Source organism: Wolffia australiana, chromosome 1 (genome assembly GCF_029677425.1).
Source record: "Wolffia australiana isolate 7733 chromosome 1, ASM2967742v1".
NCBI lineage: Eukaryota > Viridiplantae > Streptophyta > Magnoliopsida > Alismatales > Araceae > Wolffia > Wolffia australiana.
In genome coordinates, this window is record NC_135835.1 from 26,307,038 (window position 1) to 26,329,744 (window position 22,707).

General features: G+C 43.1%; 1 protein-coding gene across 1 annotated transcript in view; it reads right to left on the reverse strand.

Moving 5' to 3' along the window:
- LOC144712758 (Carbohydrate-binding-like fold) overlaps positions 1-22,707 on the reverse strand; it is a 48,396-nt gene that overhangs the window by 14,085 nt on the left and 11,604 nt on the right. The window contains exons 7-14 of the mRNA XM_078587061.1: positions 17,101-17,162; positions 16,947-17,030; positions 15,620-15,779; positions 10,071-10,186; positions 7,923-8,051; positions 6,318-6,389; positions 6,147-6,242; positions 5,933-6,010 (exon numbers count right to left, since the gene is read on the reverse strand). Of these exons, the coding sequence (XP_078443187.1) occupies positions 5,933-6,010; positions 6,147-6,242; positions 6,318-6,389; positions 7,923-8,051; positions 10,071-10,186; positions 15,620-15,779; positions 16,947-17,030; positions 17,101-17,162 (797 nt within the window). The remainder of the gene's footprint in view (positions 1-5,932; positions 6,011-6,146; positions 6,243-6,317; positions 6,390-7,922; positions 8,052-10,070; positions 10,187-15,619; positions 15,780-16,946; positions 17,031-17,100; positions 17,163-22,707) is intronic.

Below are 22,707 nucleotides of genomic sequence, written 5' to 3' on the forward strand. Positions count from 1 at the left end.
ACAGCCAGTTCATCCGGTATGGTTGGAGCTTCAGATGAGCTCGATCCCCATCTTCATACAGTATTCTCCATCATTCCTTGTCAGCAAAAGCTTTCATGCATGTTGATATTATTGAGGTTATCTGATGGAGGACCATCCCGTAGATCAAGCCCCGACCCGTCGCCAGCCACGTCGCGGAGCCCGAGCCGACGTGAAGAATCTACAGTTCCATTATCAGGTTTGAGAAGCGGCGTCGTCGTCTTGCTTCGAGTTGTGCATCTTTATGTTCTTTCAGTTCGTCGTCTTTGGATTGTTGGGAGGCCCCTCGTGTGTAAGTACCGGCCTCGTGTGCATTTTTTTTAATTTTTAGTCTAGTGCCATCTTTAGGGGGAGGAAATCCAGGTTGGACTTTCTTCTCCCCCTAAAGAGCCCTTTTAAGGGGAAGCCAATAGGCTTTCCCCTTAAAAAGGGGCCCAATTTGGCCACCCCACAACTGCCACTTCCCTTTTGTGTTATAAGAGGGGGAGAAGTGGAAGTGGGATGGAGGCTTGTCTTTGTTGAAAATTCCATATCTCGTTTGTGTTATTAGCGATTATTTTGTGTTCTGTTGAAGAAGAAGAAGACTCCTTGTTCTTCTGGGTTTACCTCTCAAGTTTGATTTGGAAATCATCACAGTGGAATAGTGCGCCCAAACTATTCCATTCCGTCGACCTGTTGGTTCATCGCTCTATTGGGGCGTTGAAGAAGGAAAGGAAGCAAGAGACTTCTGTCGTTGAGCCTTAGGCCCCGATTTCCCGTCTCTTAGATCAGATTGTGCATCACCGTGTTCAGAGATTGAAGCATTTTCTTCCCTGCGAAGTTCTCAGGGTTCCTTCAACGTCATCCTGGGATTCTCCCGTCCTTTGTGGAAGGAAAATCAATCGTGGAAAGAAGTATCTCGTGCGGTTTGACTCTCCAACCTTAGGCATCAACTATTATTCTCCGGCCCAGATTGGAATAGGCTGTTGTCAAGCCAATCGGATCCGATCCAGATCGTGGAATCATATGTCGTACATCAAGTTCCTCTTGAAGCTTATTAGCGTTTGAAGATTACTATGGATTCCTTCTTTGACTTCTACCGCCGAGATCTGCCGCATATCAGCTATTATCTTTGCCGTAACTGTTCTATAGCCTTCAGAAATTAACCGGTAAGGAACCCCACGGTCATTCCTGCCGGTTGAATCTTCAATCATATCGTCGTTCCTTCCCCTTCTAAAAAAGAAACGGTGGATGATTTCTGGAAAGGACCGTGTTGCTGAAGATATCCAAAAAAAAAATGTTGATTTGTGACTCTAAGGACGAACTTCCATTCCCATGAGTGATATTTGAATGCCCATTGTACGATGATTTGATCACCGATCCCCAGTGGAAACTGTCGTCCTGCTGAACGATTGTGACAAAATCACTGCCTCTCTTGTTGACAGCGGAAATCTTTCTCGTGCTCTCCCTATCCACCAATTAGACCTCATCGTTCCCGAAAGGCTGGTTTCCTATTCCTACGTCGAACACTGCTCTAGATTTGAAGAGTCACGGTGACACTGATTGACGCCGCTGCGCCACTACAAGATTGTGGAATCCATTCGTATGATTCCTCTCCACATGGATATTTTCCAAGCCCTTTTATTTCTTCCATCATTCGGCATGCTGCTCTTGGACATCCCTGTCCACGACGCCCACACACGACCTGATCAGAACACCAATACACTCCAGCCGCTACTCGAGGCTGTCTCTCTGTTGCATTGACGTCTATTCCTGAACAACACCAACGGTTTCCAGAATTGTGTACCGGCTCAACCGACAGCCACGCTCACACTCATTCTGTATGGTTGGACCCAGAACCGCAGAGCCAGGTTGCTTGTGATCAGTTGAACAATCTTCTCCGACGACCGGTTGATCAGTTGAACACGATGATCAGTTGATCAGTTGAACATCTACTTATTCTCATCTACGACGACCGGTTGCTGCCATAAGCTGTTGGAGCACAATCTACAGGTCCATTTTCTCCACTCATTATCAGTATTATTATCTCTCCCAGTGCCGTCCTCACGTGCTCCGCTGTCTCGAGTGATTTAATAATTGATGTAGGACTTAGCCACCACCATCATGTTAGGAAATTATCTATGATGGTATTTGGAACTGATTGATTGCGTTGACGGTGCGGACGCTCTTGCACAAAAAACCGTTCCCCAATCGTCATCTTTCAATTTGCTCACACGGGTCATGGGTAGCTTGATTGTGAGAAAACCCGTCTCGTGTCGTCTAATTGAGTTATGCCTCGGGTCATCCGACGACTGACGTACTTCTCGTTATTATTCTCTCAAATCATATACATTATTCACATTTGAGAGAATAACTAGAGTTTACCCTACAGACGTAACACGAAGTATCAATTCCGACCGTTGTGTTACATCATTATCTTTGAGCTCCACAAAGATGTCTTTGCACTCTACTAGCTGCTGGTCCATAAACCTGAGTAATGTTGTCATTGCTCCAATTTTCAACAGTGGGGGAGCGTCCTCTCCATAGACAGCATGGAATGACATGATACCTGCGAAAGCATGAAAGGTCATAAGTGCCAATACCCGGCCTAAGCAAGTCAGGACTTGCCTGAAGCTAATCTTCCAGGAAAGGGTTGAGGACCTCTCTGGCACTCAGTCTGTTTGTCGGTGATAGGCCGTGCTCCGCTTCAAGAAAGAGCCCTGGGAATGGGATAGCTATTCCCCAAAGGTGGTGGTGAAGACTTCAACTCAGTAGCTAAGCCCTGGGAATGGGATAGCCACTTGCTCAATGAAGGCACAGACAACTTTTCCTGCAGAGAAGGGGTGCTTAAGGAGGATAGAGTAAGTCTTACCAAGAATCGTTATCTGTTTTTCCTATATTTCATCTTACTTTTTATTCTCTCTTCTTACAGACTTTCACGTCAGTCTGTCTCATTGTATTTCCCATCAGTCTTTATGGTCTGCTCACACAATAAATGTTATTTCCTTAATAGTATGTTCAGAAGAGGGCTATTTTCTTGGGCCTTAGAACCCTCATGTATAGAGGGGTATTTAATCCCCAAAATAGAAATAGAATATGAGTTTTTCTTGGGTTTGAAACCAGAATCTAGAGATGAGGCAGAGCTACAAAAGAGGACAGCACTGAAGCAAGATAAAAAAGTAAGCATACTTGCACAATGGCCACCAATGTCGTGCCAAAGGCTTTTGATTGTGGCAGACCTTCAATTAAATCCATCATGGCATCACCCCAAATTCAATCAGGAGGTGGTAGCAGTTACAGTAGGCCGGCCAGGGAGAGAATGGAATACTTTACCGGCAGACAAATGTCACATGCTTTAAGGTGTGCCTGGACTTGTCCCATTACTTTCCAGTATAAATCCTGGGCCAAGTGTCAGAGCGTGGGCAGACTACCCAAGTGTCCCACACTGGGCTGTCATGGTATTCTTTAAGTAACAGGGGATCAAGGCTGATGTGTCAGGGATGATGAATCAGCGGTCATCGAACAGAACCTCCTCTGAGAAATTGGGTAACGGCCTGAACTTGGCGATTTGAGTTAGCTCTGACACGAGCAGGCTCAGCTTCAAGTCTGCAGTTACTTTGGTGGCCATCTGGGTCATATCTACAGTCAGCAGATACATGAGACGGCCAAGGAAGTCAACTACGCCTTAGTGGAAGTGTGCAGAAGAGCGTCGGCAATCTTATTCTCATACCCCTGTTATAGACAATAGTGCAGCAGGACTTGTATCTGTTCAACTAGATATTTCAGCCTCAGCTGATAAGGAAAACTTTGAACAGACACCATTTCTGCACAGCGCACATGATCACCATCAACTGCCCTTTATTGATATGTCCAGGAAGTTTCTGAGTGATAGAAATTGGCTGAAGTATGCAAGCCATCAACCTGTTGCATGAGCAGCATCCCAAGACATAGGCTGGATGCATCAGTCTCTGTCACAAGATCCTAGACGAGATCTGGAAGTTCCGGAACTGAGGTCGACACCATTGTGGTCTTGAGTTGATCAAAGGGAGCATCTGCTGTGTCATTCCATCTGAAAGCTTCCTACTTGAACTGGAGGGTCAGCGGCCATGGCATCTTCCCATTACTCGTGACAGCGCTGGATTGCACAGTTCATCCCAGGAAGCGTTGTCACTCACAGACATTTTCTGTTGTAGGACACTGGGTCATAGCCTCCACTTTGTCACCATCCACCTCCACCAATAAGGCAGAAACCAACAGGCCAAGAAAACCTATCTTGGTTCACCCAAATGCACACTTTTGACGTTCCTTGTGAGTTGATGCTCCTTCAAGATCAAGACTACTTTGTGCTGGAGCTCTCGGTAGAGCTCTTCAGTCTTTTTGTACATAAAGATGCAATCAAAAACACAAAATCATACTAAAGAAGGATGCCAGCAAAGATCTGATTAATTAGTGGCTGGGGGATATTTTTGACGGAAAACAGCATCTCCAGAAATTTGTAGTGCCAGTGAAGTCCATGGAACAACATCTTGGCCACATCAAATGGTCGCATACGAATATGATGGCAGCCTGAATTGAGGTTCAGGCAAGAGAAGATCAACAAGCAGTATTGCGCATCAAAAAAATCGTCAACCCATGGGATGGGACAATCTGATATAGCGAGATAGTTGAGAGCACAGTAGTTGACACAGATGCCCCATCTTTCATCTTTCTTCTTCAATATTAGTACTGGACTCGAGTAGGGTCTGCTCGAGTCTTGTGTAAGTCCTGGCCTTCATGTCTGACTTCTCCAAATGACGGTAACAATTTGGGTGGACATTGAGTGGTGATGAGCCAGGATTGAGGTTGATTGAGTGACCAATGTACCTGGCAGGACACAAACCCAGAGAGGGCTCAAAGACGGTTTGCCAGACATAGCAGAGCTCCCTCTCCCAGGCACATGATTCACCCTTATGCTCCTCATGCATATCCTCACATTTCAATTGATATGGTTCCTCCACTGTTCCTTCCTGGTGCGAGAACTGCCGAGTCAATAGGTATAGGGAAATTCTGTGGTGGCCCAGGATTGAGCCACCTTCCAAGGCTTACATGAATCCCATTCACGACAAAGGTCATCGACAATTTGTCATGATTGACCTTTGTGGGTCCAGGGTCAAATCAATGTTGGCAGGCTGCAGGGGTAAGTTGTTTTCCATGACTCAGACATTGTAGGTCCAGGGTCGCCAGCTGAAATATTCCTCTACCAGATACATAGTCACCATCTCCCAATACGACGGCACCATACTGGAATGTCATTGCTAATGACGAGATGAGCTCAGGCCCCAGATCCTCTTACATGAAATTCTGTCTTGCCCCATTTGACCTTACCGCTTGATTGTCCCTGGTCTAGTGAGTCCAATGACTGAATTAATGAATGGTTGGATCCTTCATTCCCCATTTACATCCACTTCCTCCTCCATCTGTGGCTCATGCATGATGTTCTTCCCAGCTCATTATCTTCCAGGTATACGAGGTGAAGCTATTTTCAATACCGCCGTCCTGGGGAGATTTCCTCATCACATGACAAGCACAGGCCTTTTAATTTTTAAAGTTGATGTTGAATGGTTCACATCAACAGCAACATAGACAGTTGATGGCGTTGATGTGGTCACCGACAAACCATCAATTATTTTTCAATAATGCCATCAATTAACCTTCAACATCATCAGGATGTGCGAATGTTAGAGTCAACTTTATAATTAAGCACAAGACATTCTACATATTCAGAATCCGGCACAAATGTCAAAAAATACACTATGCTGAATGGCACATTTTACTGAGCCAGGATAAATTGAAAACAGAGGAAGCCAATTAAAAAAAAACCTCCACTTATAGATAGGAATAAAGAAATGGGCCGCTGGGTGGGCTAAACAACAGGCCAGGGAATAGATGAAAATACCTCAAAGCAGAAATTTCCACTTTCATCAGTTTCCACTGCCTGGGGCTTCACATTCCCGATCCCATGAGTCAGAGAGACCTGACCACAGAGTTCAACAGAAAAGCAATAAATGTGCAATGAAAAGGTATCCCCTCGGTGATGAATAAATCTAGAGCATAAAAGAAGGAAAATATGGCCTAAAAGTGAATCCATCAACCATCATAAAAGAGAATACCTTTGCTTTCGTTTTAGCATCAATAAACCGAACAACACCACATACATCATAGCCAACTGCCTTGACATCTTCGAGGGAGGTCATGTTAGGAAGCACCTTTAGCAGATCCGAACAGAAAAGGACGTCAGTGAGTTGCCAAAAAAATTCAATGAAAGGAGAAATCACACATACCAGATAGTTCTCCAGACTACTGAACTTATAATGTTCCTTTTCAGCTGCAATCCGATACCTCTTTGAAGTTACCTGTGTAAATAAGCAACGGTTATCTATTTATGCATCAATAGCAGAGATGTTGAACTGATTGCAATCGAATTTATCAGACAACATCCATCGTCAGATAATATTATATTTAAGAAATCATGTCAGCTGGCGAGCATCCTGAGCCTTCTACAGCATTATTTGTGACTAGAACCTCTTTGAACTGCTGTTAAATGCAGTTATATATAACTATTACTTTTTCTTTTTGTAGAACCTTCTACAAAAAGTAGGGGTGCAGCCAGATGAATCATGCTGATGCGGAGCTTCACCACATGTCAACTAATTACGCCACCTCAAAGAATACTGCATCTAGTCAGTAGTCGATCAAAACATCTCCAGCATTCAAGTGCAGATGTAGTCCTAATGTTGAGAGGGCAGCCAAAATATGGCGTCTTCCACTCTCAGTGACATTCTTACAGCAGGAATATCATCTTCATCTTTCCCCTTCACAGCTAACAATACCCTGCCTCTCTGTGGTCACTTCACCAGATCCCCACCAGCCGTACAGCCAATAATGGATCCCTCCTATTTCTAGATCGATTCATCTCCATCTCCAATTTAAAAAACACTATTCTGTTAAGAATCTACCTCCAATCCGACACCCTAAAGTGTTAGCTCTCTCAATGTAAACCGAAGCTAAGATCTTCAAGAATTGCATATCGAAAATGTTTTTCTCATGAAGACTAAAGCATAAGCTCTGGTACATGTAGACTGAGAGATACAAGTCATCATCTGAGAATCCTACTTATGAGAGTTCTCGTATATTTTGAGAGCTTCACGAGGTCCCAGATAAGTACAAGTTTGATGGCATTAAACTCCTTCAGTGGAGCAATTCTATTACTTGGGACTATTTTACTTGGGAAAAGGATGCTCGAGCATTTCATTGTCATTTCCATTCCAATCCAAAGCATTATATGAAGGTCGATGTATTTATGTTTCATCTTGCTGTTTGGAGTGAGCGATATGAATAAATACACTGATGATCTCCTGACAGAGACAGGTACGTTCACCATTAAAAAAGCACTTCTACTGGACCCAACCATAGACTGGAGCTTTCAAACCAAAAGCCTAATAATCAACAACTATGTCAGATCATACTATGCTTTTGAAAACATGGGGTGCAGCAAGCAAGGGTCAAGGCAGCATAGATAAGAATAAAATAGTAACAACTTGATAAACTTATTTGAACTTATTTTTATGAATATCACACATGTGCCAGGAGAAAACTCATGACAATACGACAGATTGGATTCCTTCGAACATGACAAATAGTTTATTGAAATAGAATAATAGACAAATAAGTGGCTCCTGACAAGATACGAATTCAGAATTGTCAGGCCGATTCATGCTATCCCTATCAGGACTGTCTTGCAAATGCTCTCTAAGACAAAAGAAACACTCCATGGAGAGAAAAAAAAACTGAATGACCATTTGTCAAGTTTTTAACACAAAGCGTCCTAATAGATAAATTATAGTATGACTAAAATTGATGCATCATATAAAAAGAAATTAAATTACCTGATCAAGCTTGTAAAAGCCTCGCACATCTGTTGTGGCCTTCAACTGATTATCCACCATTATTTTTACCTTATCAATGCCAGAGCCCTTGTCATCCACCACACGACCACCAACAGAAAATCCTGTGACCTGGTAGAGAAGACACAAACATGCAGTAAGCTAAACCCACCTGATTTCACCAAATAACAGATTCTTTTAGCCTAGATACAATAATCAGAGAAGTTAAGATCCGTTCAACAAAGGCTCGTGGCCATAAAAACTTTTTTATAGAAGGAAAGACATTCATTATAAGGTGTGCAATGCTTAAATTATCTACAGATATTGGGTCCTGTTGACTGACATAGAGGGATAATTCCATCATGTAGGACTCACTACAATTCAGGGTATGATCATAGGAATTGTAATCGACTTAAATCTCGGGTCATTACAGAGGGCGAAATTTTTTTATCCTAGTGAGAGCAGGACAAGGGATCTACCAAACCTCTGCGATCAATAAAATAATCTAATCAAACGGAAAGCCAGATCATGAGTTTTCAAGCCAACAACCAGAAGGTTCTATCAAGTGTGAATCTGCAGTAGTAATCAAAGTCATGATGATCTAGTCGATCCAATGGTATCAGATGAAATGATAGGAGATAAAATGTATTACATACCAGTAAGCTGAACTGCTGAGATTCTAGATTACTCTAGAATGTTATGGAGATTTCTAAAAGGTTTTAGAATGTTCATCCCAGGTGATACAGGTCATATACGATGTTAGAATTTCTTAATGAAGATGAAGAACACGATCAGAAACCGGCAAGGCCCCCAAGAATAGATTAGGGGTATGAAAAGAATATTCTGAAACTCTAGTCTTGAATTTCGCCAGTTAAAGTAGCAGCATTACATGTTAGTGGGCCACAACCGACAAATCTTGTCTCTATTCTCATAAAGTTGAGAAATAAGTGACTAAATGACAAAAGACTAAGGGTCACTTAATCCCTCGTCATAGAATGAGCAACCCAATCACAAGTCATACGGGCCATTTATAAGATATGGCCCATTAACATCAAAGGGGGGAGACAAGGAAGTAACTACGTGCTGGCTAACAGGTTATGTAATCCCAAAAAAAAGTTTATTTTAATTTATATATTTATAGATATATTAAATATTTAAATTAATAATAAAAATATAGATAAATTTAAACCATAAATAAGAATTGAATTTCAATAGGCAAAAAAATAGAATGTCAAAATTTTGCTGTATATTTTATAATTTATATAAAAATAAATTTAATTCCACTGTCGCCTTCCTTATCAGAAGGAAATGAGTAATGCGTCAAACCCGGACCACATATCAGATTTTCACCCTTGGTGCGAGGGCTTTTTGGTGCTCACTCATTCAAAGGATCTGCTGTATTTCGAAGCTACAAGGAAATTAGCCTCATCCTTCCTCCATTATTTCTATAATTTACAGGTTGAGGACAAGGTGCTTAGTGAGTCAAAATATCCACTGAAACCTCCACATTCTGATCTGACCTTGTCCTAACCTCCGTCACTCCAGTTTCTCTACACTCTCCCTCTCATCTTTTGACCTAGTGTGGCAACTCATGTCTATCCTCTCCTGCCAATTTCTCAACAGACTTGTCATGGAGGAACTATTACCATTTGGTTTCTGAGATCTCCAAGCAATTGTCTTCTGGATCAGGTTCTATCAAAGACCCTGAAGGTCTCTTAGCAATACGAATACAGCTCATACAACTTCTTGTTTGCCCTCCTAAAGGGAGGGTTGCCCTTTTTAAATGAAATACACGTAGAATAGGAAATGAACAAAATCTCCCTAGTGGGCTTAAATGACAAAACTAAACCCAGATAATACAGGGATCAAATCAGAAAACAGGGAAGAATATCTTTCACAGACTTAGATTTTTCTGTTTCTCCACTTAGAGAACGTGCTGCTCTCCATCTGTCCACTTTAAGGAGCGGCTTCAAATAGATGATTGAGTATAATGAAATTACCTTACATACAAGAAGCATCATATACTGAGCTTTTAGATCAAGTCAAACTGATAGAAATGTAGCACAATATCTTTCACAGCAATTAATTCTCAAATACAATGATGTGAAACCAGCAAATGAGAATAACCTAAATATAAAATCATGATAATACCTGAAATGGTTGGGAAATGGAGGTATGGTATTGCTCAACAGAGACACTCAGAGAGGGTGGAGAAACATCAAACACATTATTTTCACCACTGTAGAAGGGTAGCAGTTCATAGCGCCCTGTACCAGAAATATGTTTCAATATTTAAACATTAGAAAACAGGTTGGAACCAGTTATTCTCTCAAAGAACAGGTAGTCAAGCATGCTACCAATCAACTAGCGTAGAAAAAATAATTTTAAGCAAAACAGTCGCCTTCAAATTTTTTTGTCTAACCATTCCAATCAGAAGCCAGCCATCCCTAGAGTCAAAGAAAATTGGAAATAACATAAAAAACACAAAGCCAAAAACCTATGGACACTCGAGTATAATCAACTACAGAGGTGCTTTAAGAAATGTATTCACCTCTATGCTGGACTGTCTTCAGCTTTTTCCGTTCTCTTGTTTTGGTACACTACAAACCTAGTCCACCTTCAACATACACCACCAGACGAAAAATGGTCTATGTTTATGTTTATTAAAGGCATTAAATTTCAACGTATTTCTGTAAATGGGCCACGTATAATGAGTGGCCCATATTCCTTTTTTAATTTTATTAGATTTGAACTGCTGTATGAGGTCACACATTAAGAGACCCAAATTTTAGTGTATTACGCAACTTATTCTAAGAATAAGTGATGTAAGTGAGTGGGCCCCACTCACTGTCTTTATTGGCTGGTATTTAACCAGTCATGCGAATGAGAAAATGTGTCTTTTTGGTCTGTTCACAGCCGGCAGTTCTTTCCAGCAGAGGACCAGGGAGAGGAGAACCTTAGGAGATCATAGGAGGATTCAAAATATATTCAAGAGTTTATTTTCCATTTTTGGACAATCACGAGCCTTTAGAAAATTGATGGTATTGCTTAGGCATTCAACCTACCAATTTTGAAAAAGAATAAAGCATAAATTTCAAATGTTTCCCCCTAATAAAGCTCATCCTTTTGTCCAGTAGGCTAAATGCTACGATAGGGTCAAAGGAAGGTCATTTAACAGGCAGAAAATTTCCACTGAAGTATTCTTCTGTTCAGCATTTATGCAAACCATAGAATATTGATATGTTTAGCCAAGAATAATCAATATCAGAGAAGAGCAGAAACCTTCCCATTGGAAGAAAATAAGAACTTTTGCAAACCGAAAATTTTCACCTCAAATAAAAAGAACGGATGGATTCAATACAACTCATGTGAATTAGAGCACAGAGATAGCCGCTCTAATGTGCAGAGAAGGAACAAGAGATGAAGCTCACTTTCAGGGCAGGTTGACAAACAAAGGGTTGACTGATATAAAAAAAGCACCTAATATTGTTTTATAAAACCCCTTACAGATATTTCAAAAAGAAGAAGATAACAATGAGAAGTTAAGTGACTGATGGAGAATTTAACAATGAGAAGACAGTTCAAAAAATGGGGTGAAGAATTCAGCATATTTTGAGATTCTCCCAGTGCCAGGGCTATCCAACCCCAGGGTATGATTCCTTACCTCCATACTTTCCATCTTGAGCACTGCAATCATGCACCTACTAACAGAACTTTTCCCCAAACTTTTCTGTGGCATACTTCAAAACGATTTGTACAGGAAATTATCTGGGTATGCTTCTCATAAATATCTGGATCAGAAATTGAGAGGGGGTTGTATGAAATCTGCAAATTGACATCCAGTAGTGGAGAAGGTAGAGCAGATGTTGGAGGGATGGCAAACCAGAGTGCTGTCAAGGGGAGGACGATTGATGCTGCTGCAACACATACTGTCAGAGATATCCATCTTCTACCGATTCCGTTCCCCTTTTGGAAAGGACCGGAAGCGGTCTGCAATGGCCTGACCCACTGCCTGTGATCCAACGTGTTCCCGATGTCCCACCTTTATTCTCAATACTTGATTTGTATGTCTCCTTCCATTTTCCGCCTGTTGGAAGTATCTTGTATTAACGTCGCCTGCACAAAGCCATAATTGTCTCGAGCATTGTCTCCAGTCCATCTCCAATTTCTTGTCTTCCTTTGCCACCACCCTCTGCCATACTCAGCATTCTTGAGGCTCTTCTCCCGCTAGAGCTCTGTTATCTTCCAACTCATCCAGTCACTTTACTCTGGCTAGAGCTTCATTCCTCTTCTTCTTCCTGATTTCCCAAACCTATTTCTGATACCTCATCAAATGTTGCCGCAGCAGTCTTAGTCTCTCGGCCATCGTCTCTATGTCCAACTCTGATCTTTGTGCGGTCCACGCTAGCTCTATCTCATCCCTGAAATTGTCTTCATGGAACCATGATTTATTCATCTTAAAATATGTGGATCGCCTGAATGTCTCATTAGTCGCCCACAAGATGGGAGAATGATCTGATAATGGTCTTGGCAGTGATCTCACATCTGCATTTGGGAACATAGAAACCTCTCAAGTCTAAATTTCATCTCGCCTCCAACCATGCTCCTCCATGTGTACACACAGTAGACTGGCCCTATTTCTCGTAAGTCTGCATTGTCTATGAATGACAGAAGTCTGCCGAGTCTAGGTCTAGCACTCCCCTATCATTTGGCCAATCCCCTGCCTCTTGCCTCACATTGAAATTGCCCCTGAATAGCATTGGCAACCCTTGGAAGTCGGATACCGCTTCTGCCAGCTCACACCATAATGTGCTCCCCCTTGCGGCGATTGCCGAGCCATACATTCATACTATTACCATCTCAAAATCATCACTTATCCTTCTTAGCTTGACTGGTTCAGTTGCTTGGCTCAACCAGGTTTCCTCTTTAGAAAACACTGTATCATTCCAATCTACCACCACACCACCAGAGCGTCCAACTGCATTGACTGCAAAGAATCCCTCAAGAAATCCTTGGCCACTGTGTTGCACACTCTAGCTTCACAACATTACAGCATAGTTTCTTGCCGGTATACTACTGTGGCTCCCATTTTTTCAGGTGATTTCTTATCACCCCTCTTCTCTGCTCATTTCGGAGCCCACAAACATTCCATGAAATACACATCATGATAGAGCATTGGTTACCCCTATCCCTCCTGGATCCATTACTATTCCACCCTTTGAGCAACCTCCTCTACTTGGTGGCTAAGTAGGGGATCTTCGCCTCCTTCATTTATCTCCTCCTTCCTGTGCGCCATCTCTCTTGTGAGCATCTATTTACATGTCTGGTACTCACGAGCCAGGAGTCAGCAAGTGGACCGTCCTCTTCGTGCTGCTCTTCGCCTTTCCCCCAGCTATTAACTTCAAACGGCCTTGTTTCCTGGCTGTCATCCACTTCACAATTTCCTAATCATGCTTAATCTTTGTCTTCTTCCATCTATAGACTATATTGGCCAGCAAAGTTCCTACCTTTTTGTCTTGCACTGGACGCTGCTCTGTGTTCTTCTTACTCCCCTCTTCTTGTTGTTTCCTTGTACTTTTCACTATATTTATTTGTTGAGGGATCAGGCATGTGGTTGTTGCTCTTTTGTCTCGGTTCTGCAAATGTTGTAGTGTTTCCTCTTCTAGCGACACCTCTTCTTGTCTGATGTTCTCCTCATTTTCAGCCTGAGCTCTTGTGGCTGTTATCTGCATGTCTTCTGCATCCCTGGGTTCCATTTCTGCCATATCGTCTCCCTGGTTTGCCCACTGGATTCCACTCGTGTTTTCTGCCCATTGTTTTGCGTTTGACTTTCCTGAGTGTCATCCTCCTCAAATCTTGTGGTCCCCTTCTCTCATGATGTATCTGTGTCTTTACTTGCTTCAGCCTCTTCCTTGTTCCTGTTGGTGGTGGTGGTAGCGGCATGTGAAAATGTGTAAACGTACTGATCTCGAAAATCCCCTACGGATCCACGATCTGATCATAGGTGGTATTAAGGCACCCTTGAAATGATCCACTTCCACTATCACGCAACTTGGGTCCCCAGATACAAGTTCAGTTCAGAAGACACATTGGAGCATACTGAATGGCTTGACCATAGCCTCCAACGCTTGCCTGATCCAATAACCCATTGTGGTATCTCAAGCCTCCAGTATTTTTGTAGTGCACAACCCCTTTCGTGCTCCGTCCTTTGAGAGTACGCATCACCATTGCAGCTCCACATGGTCACTGACCAGCTTCTTCCAGCCGTTGACCATCATGTAGGCTGCCATTCAGGCTCCACGGATAAAGAACTGTCTGTTTTCCAGGGCCCATAGCTCCACCCTATCCAGGCTTGGAACACTTTCCCCAGAGTCCCTGTCTCACCTCCTCAAAATCCGGGCTTCCTTTCAGGATTTCTCCAACTAGGAAGCCCCTAAGGATACTATTTTGAGCCTCCAAATCCCGCTTGCTCTCTTGGCTTTCCTCATTTTTGTGGATTGTCCCTTGATTCCCCCAGTTCGTCGTGGGGACCTTCATGTCACTAATCTCTCTTTTTCTATACTGACAAAACGCATGCCGATGCCCAGCCTTCCAGCATTTCTTGCAGATTACAGGACCCTAGCATTCCCAAGCATGATGCCCTTGTTTTAGACACTTGTAGCATTTATCCAACCTCCGAACGGCAGTGGGCTGATTTTTCACAATTCCTCCTGCATGGTTCAACCCGCACCTAGCGTTTGTGTGAACACCTCGATTTTTCATAGTCATGTTTGATGGTCTATAGCTCCTAAACAGGGTAGCATGGTGTCTCCTAAGCTTTGCATCCACTCCTTCGTTCAAGAAGCTGTGGCTCCCTCTCCTCCAAGGATCAAGAAATAATTTGCCAATAGATCTCCGAAAATCGAGAAGCCTTAGCTCCCTCTCCCCCAAGCATCAAGAAATAATTTACCAAGAGATCTCCGAAAATCAAGAAGTCGTAGCTCCCTCTCCCCCAAGAATTAAGAAATAATTTGCCAAGAGATCTCTGAAAATCGAGAAGCAGTAACTCCCTCTCCCCCGAGAATCAAGAAATAATTTTTTTTTTCTTGAACAATAAAGAAGACCACCCGGAACCGGTGGCCTACTTGCTATCATTAACGATAAAGAATCAAGAAATAATTTGCCAAGAGATATACAAGAATCGAGAAGCCGTTCCTCCCTCTCCCCCAAGAATCAAGAAATTTGCCAAGAGATCTACAAGAATCAAGAAGCCGTGGCTCCCTCTCCCCCAAGAATCAAGAAATAATGCGCCAAGAGATCTCCAAGAATCAAGAAAACACAAGGATGACAGACTAAAAATAATAAGCCTCCTGTATAGGCCAAGTTGTACTTCGACATGCGCTGATAAAGAAAGGTGAACATTGATTATTTTCACTGAGTAATAACGATCAATGTTTCACCATCAGCTCTTGTTCCAGTATCTGTATTTTAACTCACCTCTTTCAGTACCAGTGAAAATATTGGAGGGAGGTGTCAGCCGAAATGTTGTTTCTTTTTTGTCATACACTGATGGTGAAACATTGATTTTAATATACTGAGGAACTTTGGGTACCGAAGAAATAGAACATTTTACACATAGATACAAAGAAAACCAGCATGAGGTATTATCTAAATTTTAAACAAATACACATTTGATTAAATGTTTGAAGCAAGAGCTCTACCACATGGTATTGACTTAAACTTGAACTTTCCATCAGCATCAGATATGGTATGACACAGAGCTTTTTTATCTCCTGGAGATTTACCAGAACCCTCAGGACAGTTCACTTCCGAAACATCTTCCGAGTATAAATATATATGAACCCCTAGGATAGGGTTGCCCTGCATTAACCGTAACTCATTGAGCACCAAGAAAAACCACACAATTTAATATAAAAAACATGTAAACCATACATTGTGACAGATCTTTGGTCAGAAAGTGATCATTATTGCAGCCATACTTTCATGTACAAGACACTCCAACACGAGGAGTAGTACACTGAAAGGCAGACACCCCCACGCCGAACTAATTGTTTTCTACTTGTATACCCTATACGGGTAATATAAAATTTATTTCCAGTCCAGCCTATTTACTGCAGATGATATGGATAAAATGTATTCCATTGGCCCATGGGTGTGATGAGGGAAGCTGGGTTCTCCCGCAACCCAACCATTCGCCTTTCAACCTCATCTCTGCATCAAACTCAACAGGGCATGAGAGAAAAGTGAATGCAGAAGCAAGAGATGAGAGGGCAGATAAGAAAGGATGGGGTAGCTCCTACACAAAAGTTCCATCTCTATTGTCACCAGGCAACCGATCTGGACCGCCTCAGCCCTAGCAGACCAATGGGATGAAAAACAGAAACAGATTCTTTATATAGGGGTACTAATACACAACCCTATATATGTAGGGGTGCTAATACGGGCCATACATTGGTGGGTCTATCATAACAGGCCATCATTGACTTAAGAAAACAAAGCTAAAGAAAGAAAAATAACCAAACAAAGTAAAGTGTAAATATAGAAGTCTGCAGCTACCACCAGGCCTTTACACCTTTGTTGTTGCACATTTACCGGAGTTTTAACCCCAACATATGGCTCTTCAAACAGAATCTACTCTAGCGTTACATTAACAAAATAGGCATATTGAAGTCAACAATCACTTCCTTCGCAACAGTATTCAAGGCCAACTTCTTGCTCCTACATGTCTCTCCAGACCAATAACTCAATCTCTCCAGTACATCTCACCCTTGCTCTTAAATGGCATTCATGCTCTAGATAGAGGGAGCTGTTATGAGCCACGTGGGCTTGGCTCATTGGGCTTTCGCCTACTCTTTGTTTGATTGAGGAACCCTTTTGTATAGAGTCTGTCAGAACGAATGGAATTATACAATTGTAGACATATAATTGATTCCATTTCAAATAGACAGCGGCCATCGTAATGAGTTTGAATTCAGATACAAGGATAATCACCTGAATGATATTTTTAAGAAAAAAAAGGATAATCACCTGAGACATGACAGAACCTTGAATTTCATATCCTGAGACAATGAAAACATCATCCATTTGTGCATTTCCAAAACCCAAGTTGACCTACAAACAGAAAAATTTAGTTGGGACTCTGCCCATGAATTTAACAAATGATAAGATAACTGAGTGAAACCTCTGGAGGACCCCTATATTCAATCTCAAGGTTTGGATGTGAAGCCCGTAGCTTGTATACTCCTAGTATATTACAAAGAAGATATTAGGTTACTCACTGCATCACATTCACGGAAGGTCAAAGTTGAGAAAGAAACATCAGTATTTCTGGCTAAAACTGGGATAACCACAGAATCCACGCACTTTTAGTAAATTTTTAAAAAACAGGTAACAATAATTATTTTATAAAGAACAAGAAAACTGGTCTCCATACTCAATACAAAAGGATACAGAAAAGATGACGGACTAGAGTTCACCTCATAGTAAAATAAGAATACCTGAGTTATATTTTATATGCCACCAACTCAAATCCTAACAGCACTATCTGGAATTCACCTTTGCAAGCTTATGTCAAAGAGTCTTGAGCCAATCTCTTTGAGAAGCAACATTGATAGAAATTAGGGACCAGCTGTTAGGGAAGATAAAGAGGAAAGAACAGAAAGAGAATTGGGATATCACAGAATATAAACTAACCCTCAATGAAACACAAAAAAATATTTTAAACGTTGAGCTAACCCTAGAAAGCAAATATGAGAAGGCAGTGACTGCACCCTCAAATGCTGCCCAGCCTCTTTTTCGTCCATAAAGAATTTAACGAAAAAGGCATCCTAAATTTCTAGACTAGCTTGAACACCAGTTTCACACGGGCTGGTATTCAAACCAGTCTGTTTTATATTTTTCATTTACCCATGTTGGTAAAATAGAAACATATGGACCCTAAGTAGGCACTTCATACAAGACTTTGAAAGCAAGCTGGAATAAGGACATGACTAACAACCTTCATCCGAAAGTTGGGTATGAATATTGGTCATGCACAAATTGGAAACTATGCTTTGGATGCGTGGCTCTGGCAATCCTCAGGAGAAAACATCAGCCGTTTGCTCTGAGGATCCAACAAACACTAGATTTATAATGCCGTCTCCTCAATAAAGTGCCAGTCATGTTAAACCCAGATGTTAGAAATAGATACAGCAGATTGATGGTAGCAGTGAAGGTTAATATCCCCTTCTGAATACGACCTCATGAGACCAAACGGAAGAAGTGCATCATTTCATGTTTCCCACAAGTGCTTGTATCAATAATGCTTCACATATCCAAGCATGACACATTTTCAGCTTCCGCACTCCAGCACGCCATGATTTTATGTTTCATCCTTGTTCATTCAATCATGTATCCTCCATCAAAGGCAAGGGTTTTGCTTGAGCTGCAGGGATGCTGATATGCTTCTCTAGATAGCGGAATGGACTGAGAAATTCAAGAATGCCTTTCATGAACGAACATCCAAGTAGTAAGAATTGAGAGAGAAGAGATAAACGTAGAGGCAAGGGTAGACGTAAAGGAAGGAAGGAAAAGAGAGAACTCGAACTAGGGGGTTGAATACGACCACCCTCCCTCTGGATCGGGAAGCTCCCGCATTCCAGGCTGCTGCTGCCGCAACTGAATTCAAGATCCCCCATAAGCTCCTCCCTGCTCTTATTTATACTCTTATTTCTGTTTACCTCTTTTCTCCTATGCTGGCCGATGTCATTTACTTCTCTGATCACCCCCAACCCCATACAGCAACCCCCTCCCAAAAAAACCACGCAGACCTCGGCCACAGCAGAGAATTGTCTCCACCGTCTGTCTGATGGGGGCATTACCCAGACAACGTCGTGAACCAGGTGGCTAATTTGACAAAGCCATGGAGCCAAACCGTCTGCATGACAGAAACTCAAAACTGGAGCTTGCACGGATGGTTTGGCACTGCTCGCTGGAAGTACAGAGCAGCGCTTGCCCATGCTTGTCCACGTGAGACCGAGAGCAGGGCGGCTGGGTGGAGTAAAAGAAAGGAGTGATGCATAGGGCTCTCAGTGTCAATTGTTGGAGGTGTGCTCACATGCCAGAAGCAACTCAGTTTTCCCCCGTCAACCCCACCAATCGGATTAGCCACAATCCTTGATGTTTGGAGAGCAGAGTGGAGCAGCAGGGATGGATAAAGAGAATAATGGGGAGCTGCCCCACCTCCATGCTCCACGTTCATCGCCATCATTGAATCCTCAGGGATGTTCCACAAGGGCACATTCCACTGCAGCGGAGGGACACACAAGGGGCAGCCCAAGTCATTGCCGGCCAGGTCCAAGAAAGAGAAATTGAGGATGTGAATGGACCCGGTTGCCATGATTCCATTGAAAGCACACTCCCAGAATGGACCCGGTCCAAGAAGAAGATGAGACCATACTCCCAGAAGAGTCCTCCATGGTACAAGCAATGGGTGTACGGCCCATTGAAAGCACAGATGTGCAGCAGGAGCTAGAATGAGGTGATCGCCAAGGAAGCAGATCCCGAGACCATCATTATGAAGGAGGTTTGGTTGGCCCTTTCCTTATGGGTTTGAGCAGAACAATCGGGCAAAGATCGTGCCAGCCAAGAGGAGACAGACTCCAACGGAATGGGGAACTAGCCAATGCAGATGAGGGAGACAAAAAACATCAACTAATCCACCCATTACCTAGGGAGGACGGCAAATGACTGTAACACAGCAGGTTGGATGGTTGGGTCCCACAGGAGAACATGACTAAGGCCAGATAGAGGGGCCTGATCAAACAAAGGCAAGGATTGGGAACTTAAATGTTTCCGTTTCCTAGCTGGGGGACTATGCCAGGGACTAATGGAGATTCACTGAGGTGCAGGAGCTGTGAAGAAGTTGGGCACCAATAGTTCTCCCATCCAAGGGCTGACCGATCTGACCCTGTAAAAGAGTTTCCAAGGGAAAAGTGCAAGGCCAGGGAAAGAGAAGGGCACCACAGGAAGGCAGCCGTATTGACAGAGGTTGCATAATAGAAACGCTGGGGTATCACTGGGCCATGCTTGTATCCCTCAACTACTAGTGGCTTCTCTAATGGTGGAGGTGCTTGATGGAGAACTCGGCAAAGTGATGGTCGCAAACAGAGAGGTCCTCAATGAGCTTCTAGCAACTAAGGTGCTTCTCAGAGGTTAGTGACAACCCAAACTCCACCGATGAATATAACACCACAGAAGGATCCATACCACGTAACCAGTTGGAGAAAGGAAATGACACTGGGGTACAGGAGGCTGTGGTCATCCTGGACGACAGACATCCTGCTGCGATAACCAGAATATAATGGAGCTAGACCGGAGGGAGGAACCAAGACTGGGGCACCGAGGAGATTGCATATGAGGAGACCTTATATGAAGGGGGATATATAAGGCAAATTCAATGGATGTGAAAGGAATACTTGGTTTGTGAGGAATGAGAGAGGAGGCCAGCAGGTGACAGAGGTCATCATGGTTGCGGGACGCCAGATGGAGGGAGATATGATCCCCATCACACGAGTCCAAGGCATAGCAGAGGGGAGCAAATGCAGTCCGCCCATGAAGTGCATCTCATGGACTGTCTGTGGCTACTGTGATGAGCAGAGGAGAGGAATTGTGGGGAGATATCTACATGAATGGGGTGCCAACGTGGTGTGCTTACAAGAGGCCAAGTCGGAGAAGTGTGAGGTATGGGATTGGAGGGTTGTAGGCAGGGACTTCCTCAAAAGGTACCTGGTTGCGAATGCGTGACAAATATCTGGTGGATTGATGGTGGCCTGGAACAAATTTTGTTTTCCAATGAAGACTATTGGAAAGGGCAGTTCGCTACAGCACCACAACTAAAGAGAATGGATGGCTTTCACTTGGTGGTCATCTCAATCTGCGGGTTGGCAAACCCAACACTTAGGACATCCCTGATGGCGAGATCATATTGAAATTCCAGGAATTGCCACAGATGTTTGGTGGTGATTTCAACATGACATTAGTGGCAGAAGACAAACCTCACAAAGCAGGGGGACAGGACCCGGATTCAAAAGTTTCTTGGACACTCATTATGGAGACATCTCTTAAGGCAATGGGGTTGGTTGACTGAATATTCACATGGAGGAGCACAGCAATCTCTACAACCCTATCACAATTGGATCACTTCATATGCTCGGTGGAGCTCCTCAACCGACTCCTACTGGCAGATGTGCAATCGCTTCCTCAACCACCGTCTGATCACACTCAGGTAGTTTGGCAATGACAGGAGAGATCCTTTCCATCCACATACTTTGTTGAAGATGCAAGCTAAGAGATGCAAGTATATTGAGATTATTCTCCAAGCTTATCGGGCCCTACTGGACTCCCTATCGGGCTCTCTCGGGCCCACTATTGCCAGCTAACGGCTAGTCAAACTAGCCGTTAACTAGCCGTTAGGAAATAGCCGTTTGAGAGCTCTTTATAAACTCCAAACAGTGTACATTGTAATGTTGTCGTTTTGAGTGGAATCAACTATCTTTTTCTTTCATCCTGATCACTCTCTCTCTCTCTCGCTGGATTCTCAAGTTAACATACTTCAATATAGACAAATCCTGATTCCTCAAGGTGGGCTTCAAGGAGAAGATAGACAACGATAAAGGTGGTTAATAAAAGTGGAGGACAACACAACCACCTCAGGGAGTTTACAAAAAAAAACAAGGAGGTACGAAATAGAAGGAGATCTGACGCATTAGTCCAGGCAGGGGAAAAGGGAATATGTGGGAGCCCAAGCAGTTGGTAGAGTGATGTCAGATAATTTAGGAACTTCTCACAGAGAGGGCTAGACATAACTGGAGGTGGAGAAGAAAGGGGCACAACTCGGTTGAGGCCAGCACAACAGGGAGAGTTGGGGGACCCCTTCTCAGAGGCTGAGGTCTGAGAGGCTATCAAGGGATTGAACGGAGAAGGAGCCCCCAGGGCCAGATGGTTTTAATGTTTTCTTTATATCACATTTTGAGGGACAGTAAAGGCAGAACATATGGCCATGGTGGAGTTTCAGCAAGGAACTTTTGTACTGGAGAGAATAAACATTTATTTCGTCTTGTTTCCAAAATATCAAGAACCCACCAGAGTGGGGTACTTTGTCCTATTGCATTGCCCTACTCTATATATGTTATCATGGCCAAGGACTTAGCCAACTGGCTTAGGGCGGTGATCAGTGACATTGTAGGATAGACTATCTCTCCTATTTCAGGCCTTCTCTGCCTCTATTATTAGCCCTCTATCTTTCTTCTCTCTTTCTTATATATATACCCTCTTCTATTAACATCTTTGGTATCTTCTCTCCATTTTTCCTTCTCTACTACTCTTCTTGATCCTTCTCCCTTCATCTCATTATCTTACTCTATTTTCCCATTCCTCTCTCTCTCTTCCAGAGATTCCTCAACTCTTGTTCATTCGCGTCCCACTTCTCTCTTCGCTCTCTCTCCTTTTCCTTCCCTTCCGCTCCGCCCACTCTCTTTTTCAATTTCTCTTTTTCAGTTTAAATTCTTATTTCTTCCATATTTTTTTCTCCCAAATTTTCCTCATTCAACTCCCATCCTTTCCATTCATGCGATTCTCCGTTCCTGGCGGCCGCATTCCGCAATTTTCCCAGCATTTCGTCATGCTATCCCGGCGCCTCCCGGAGTCGATCTCAAACATATCTTCCCGACCTCAAGAATCATTATCCCTGCACATGGCGATCATCCGGGGCCCGTCCGGCTATCCTTCATCCAGGCGGATCCCCCATCTT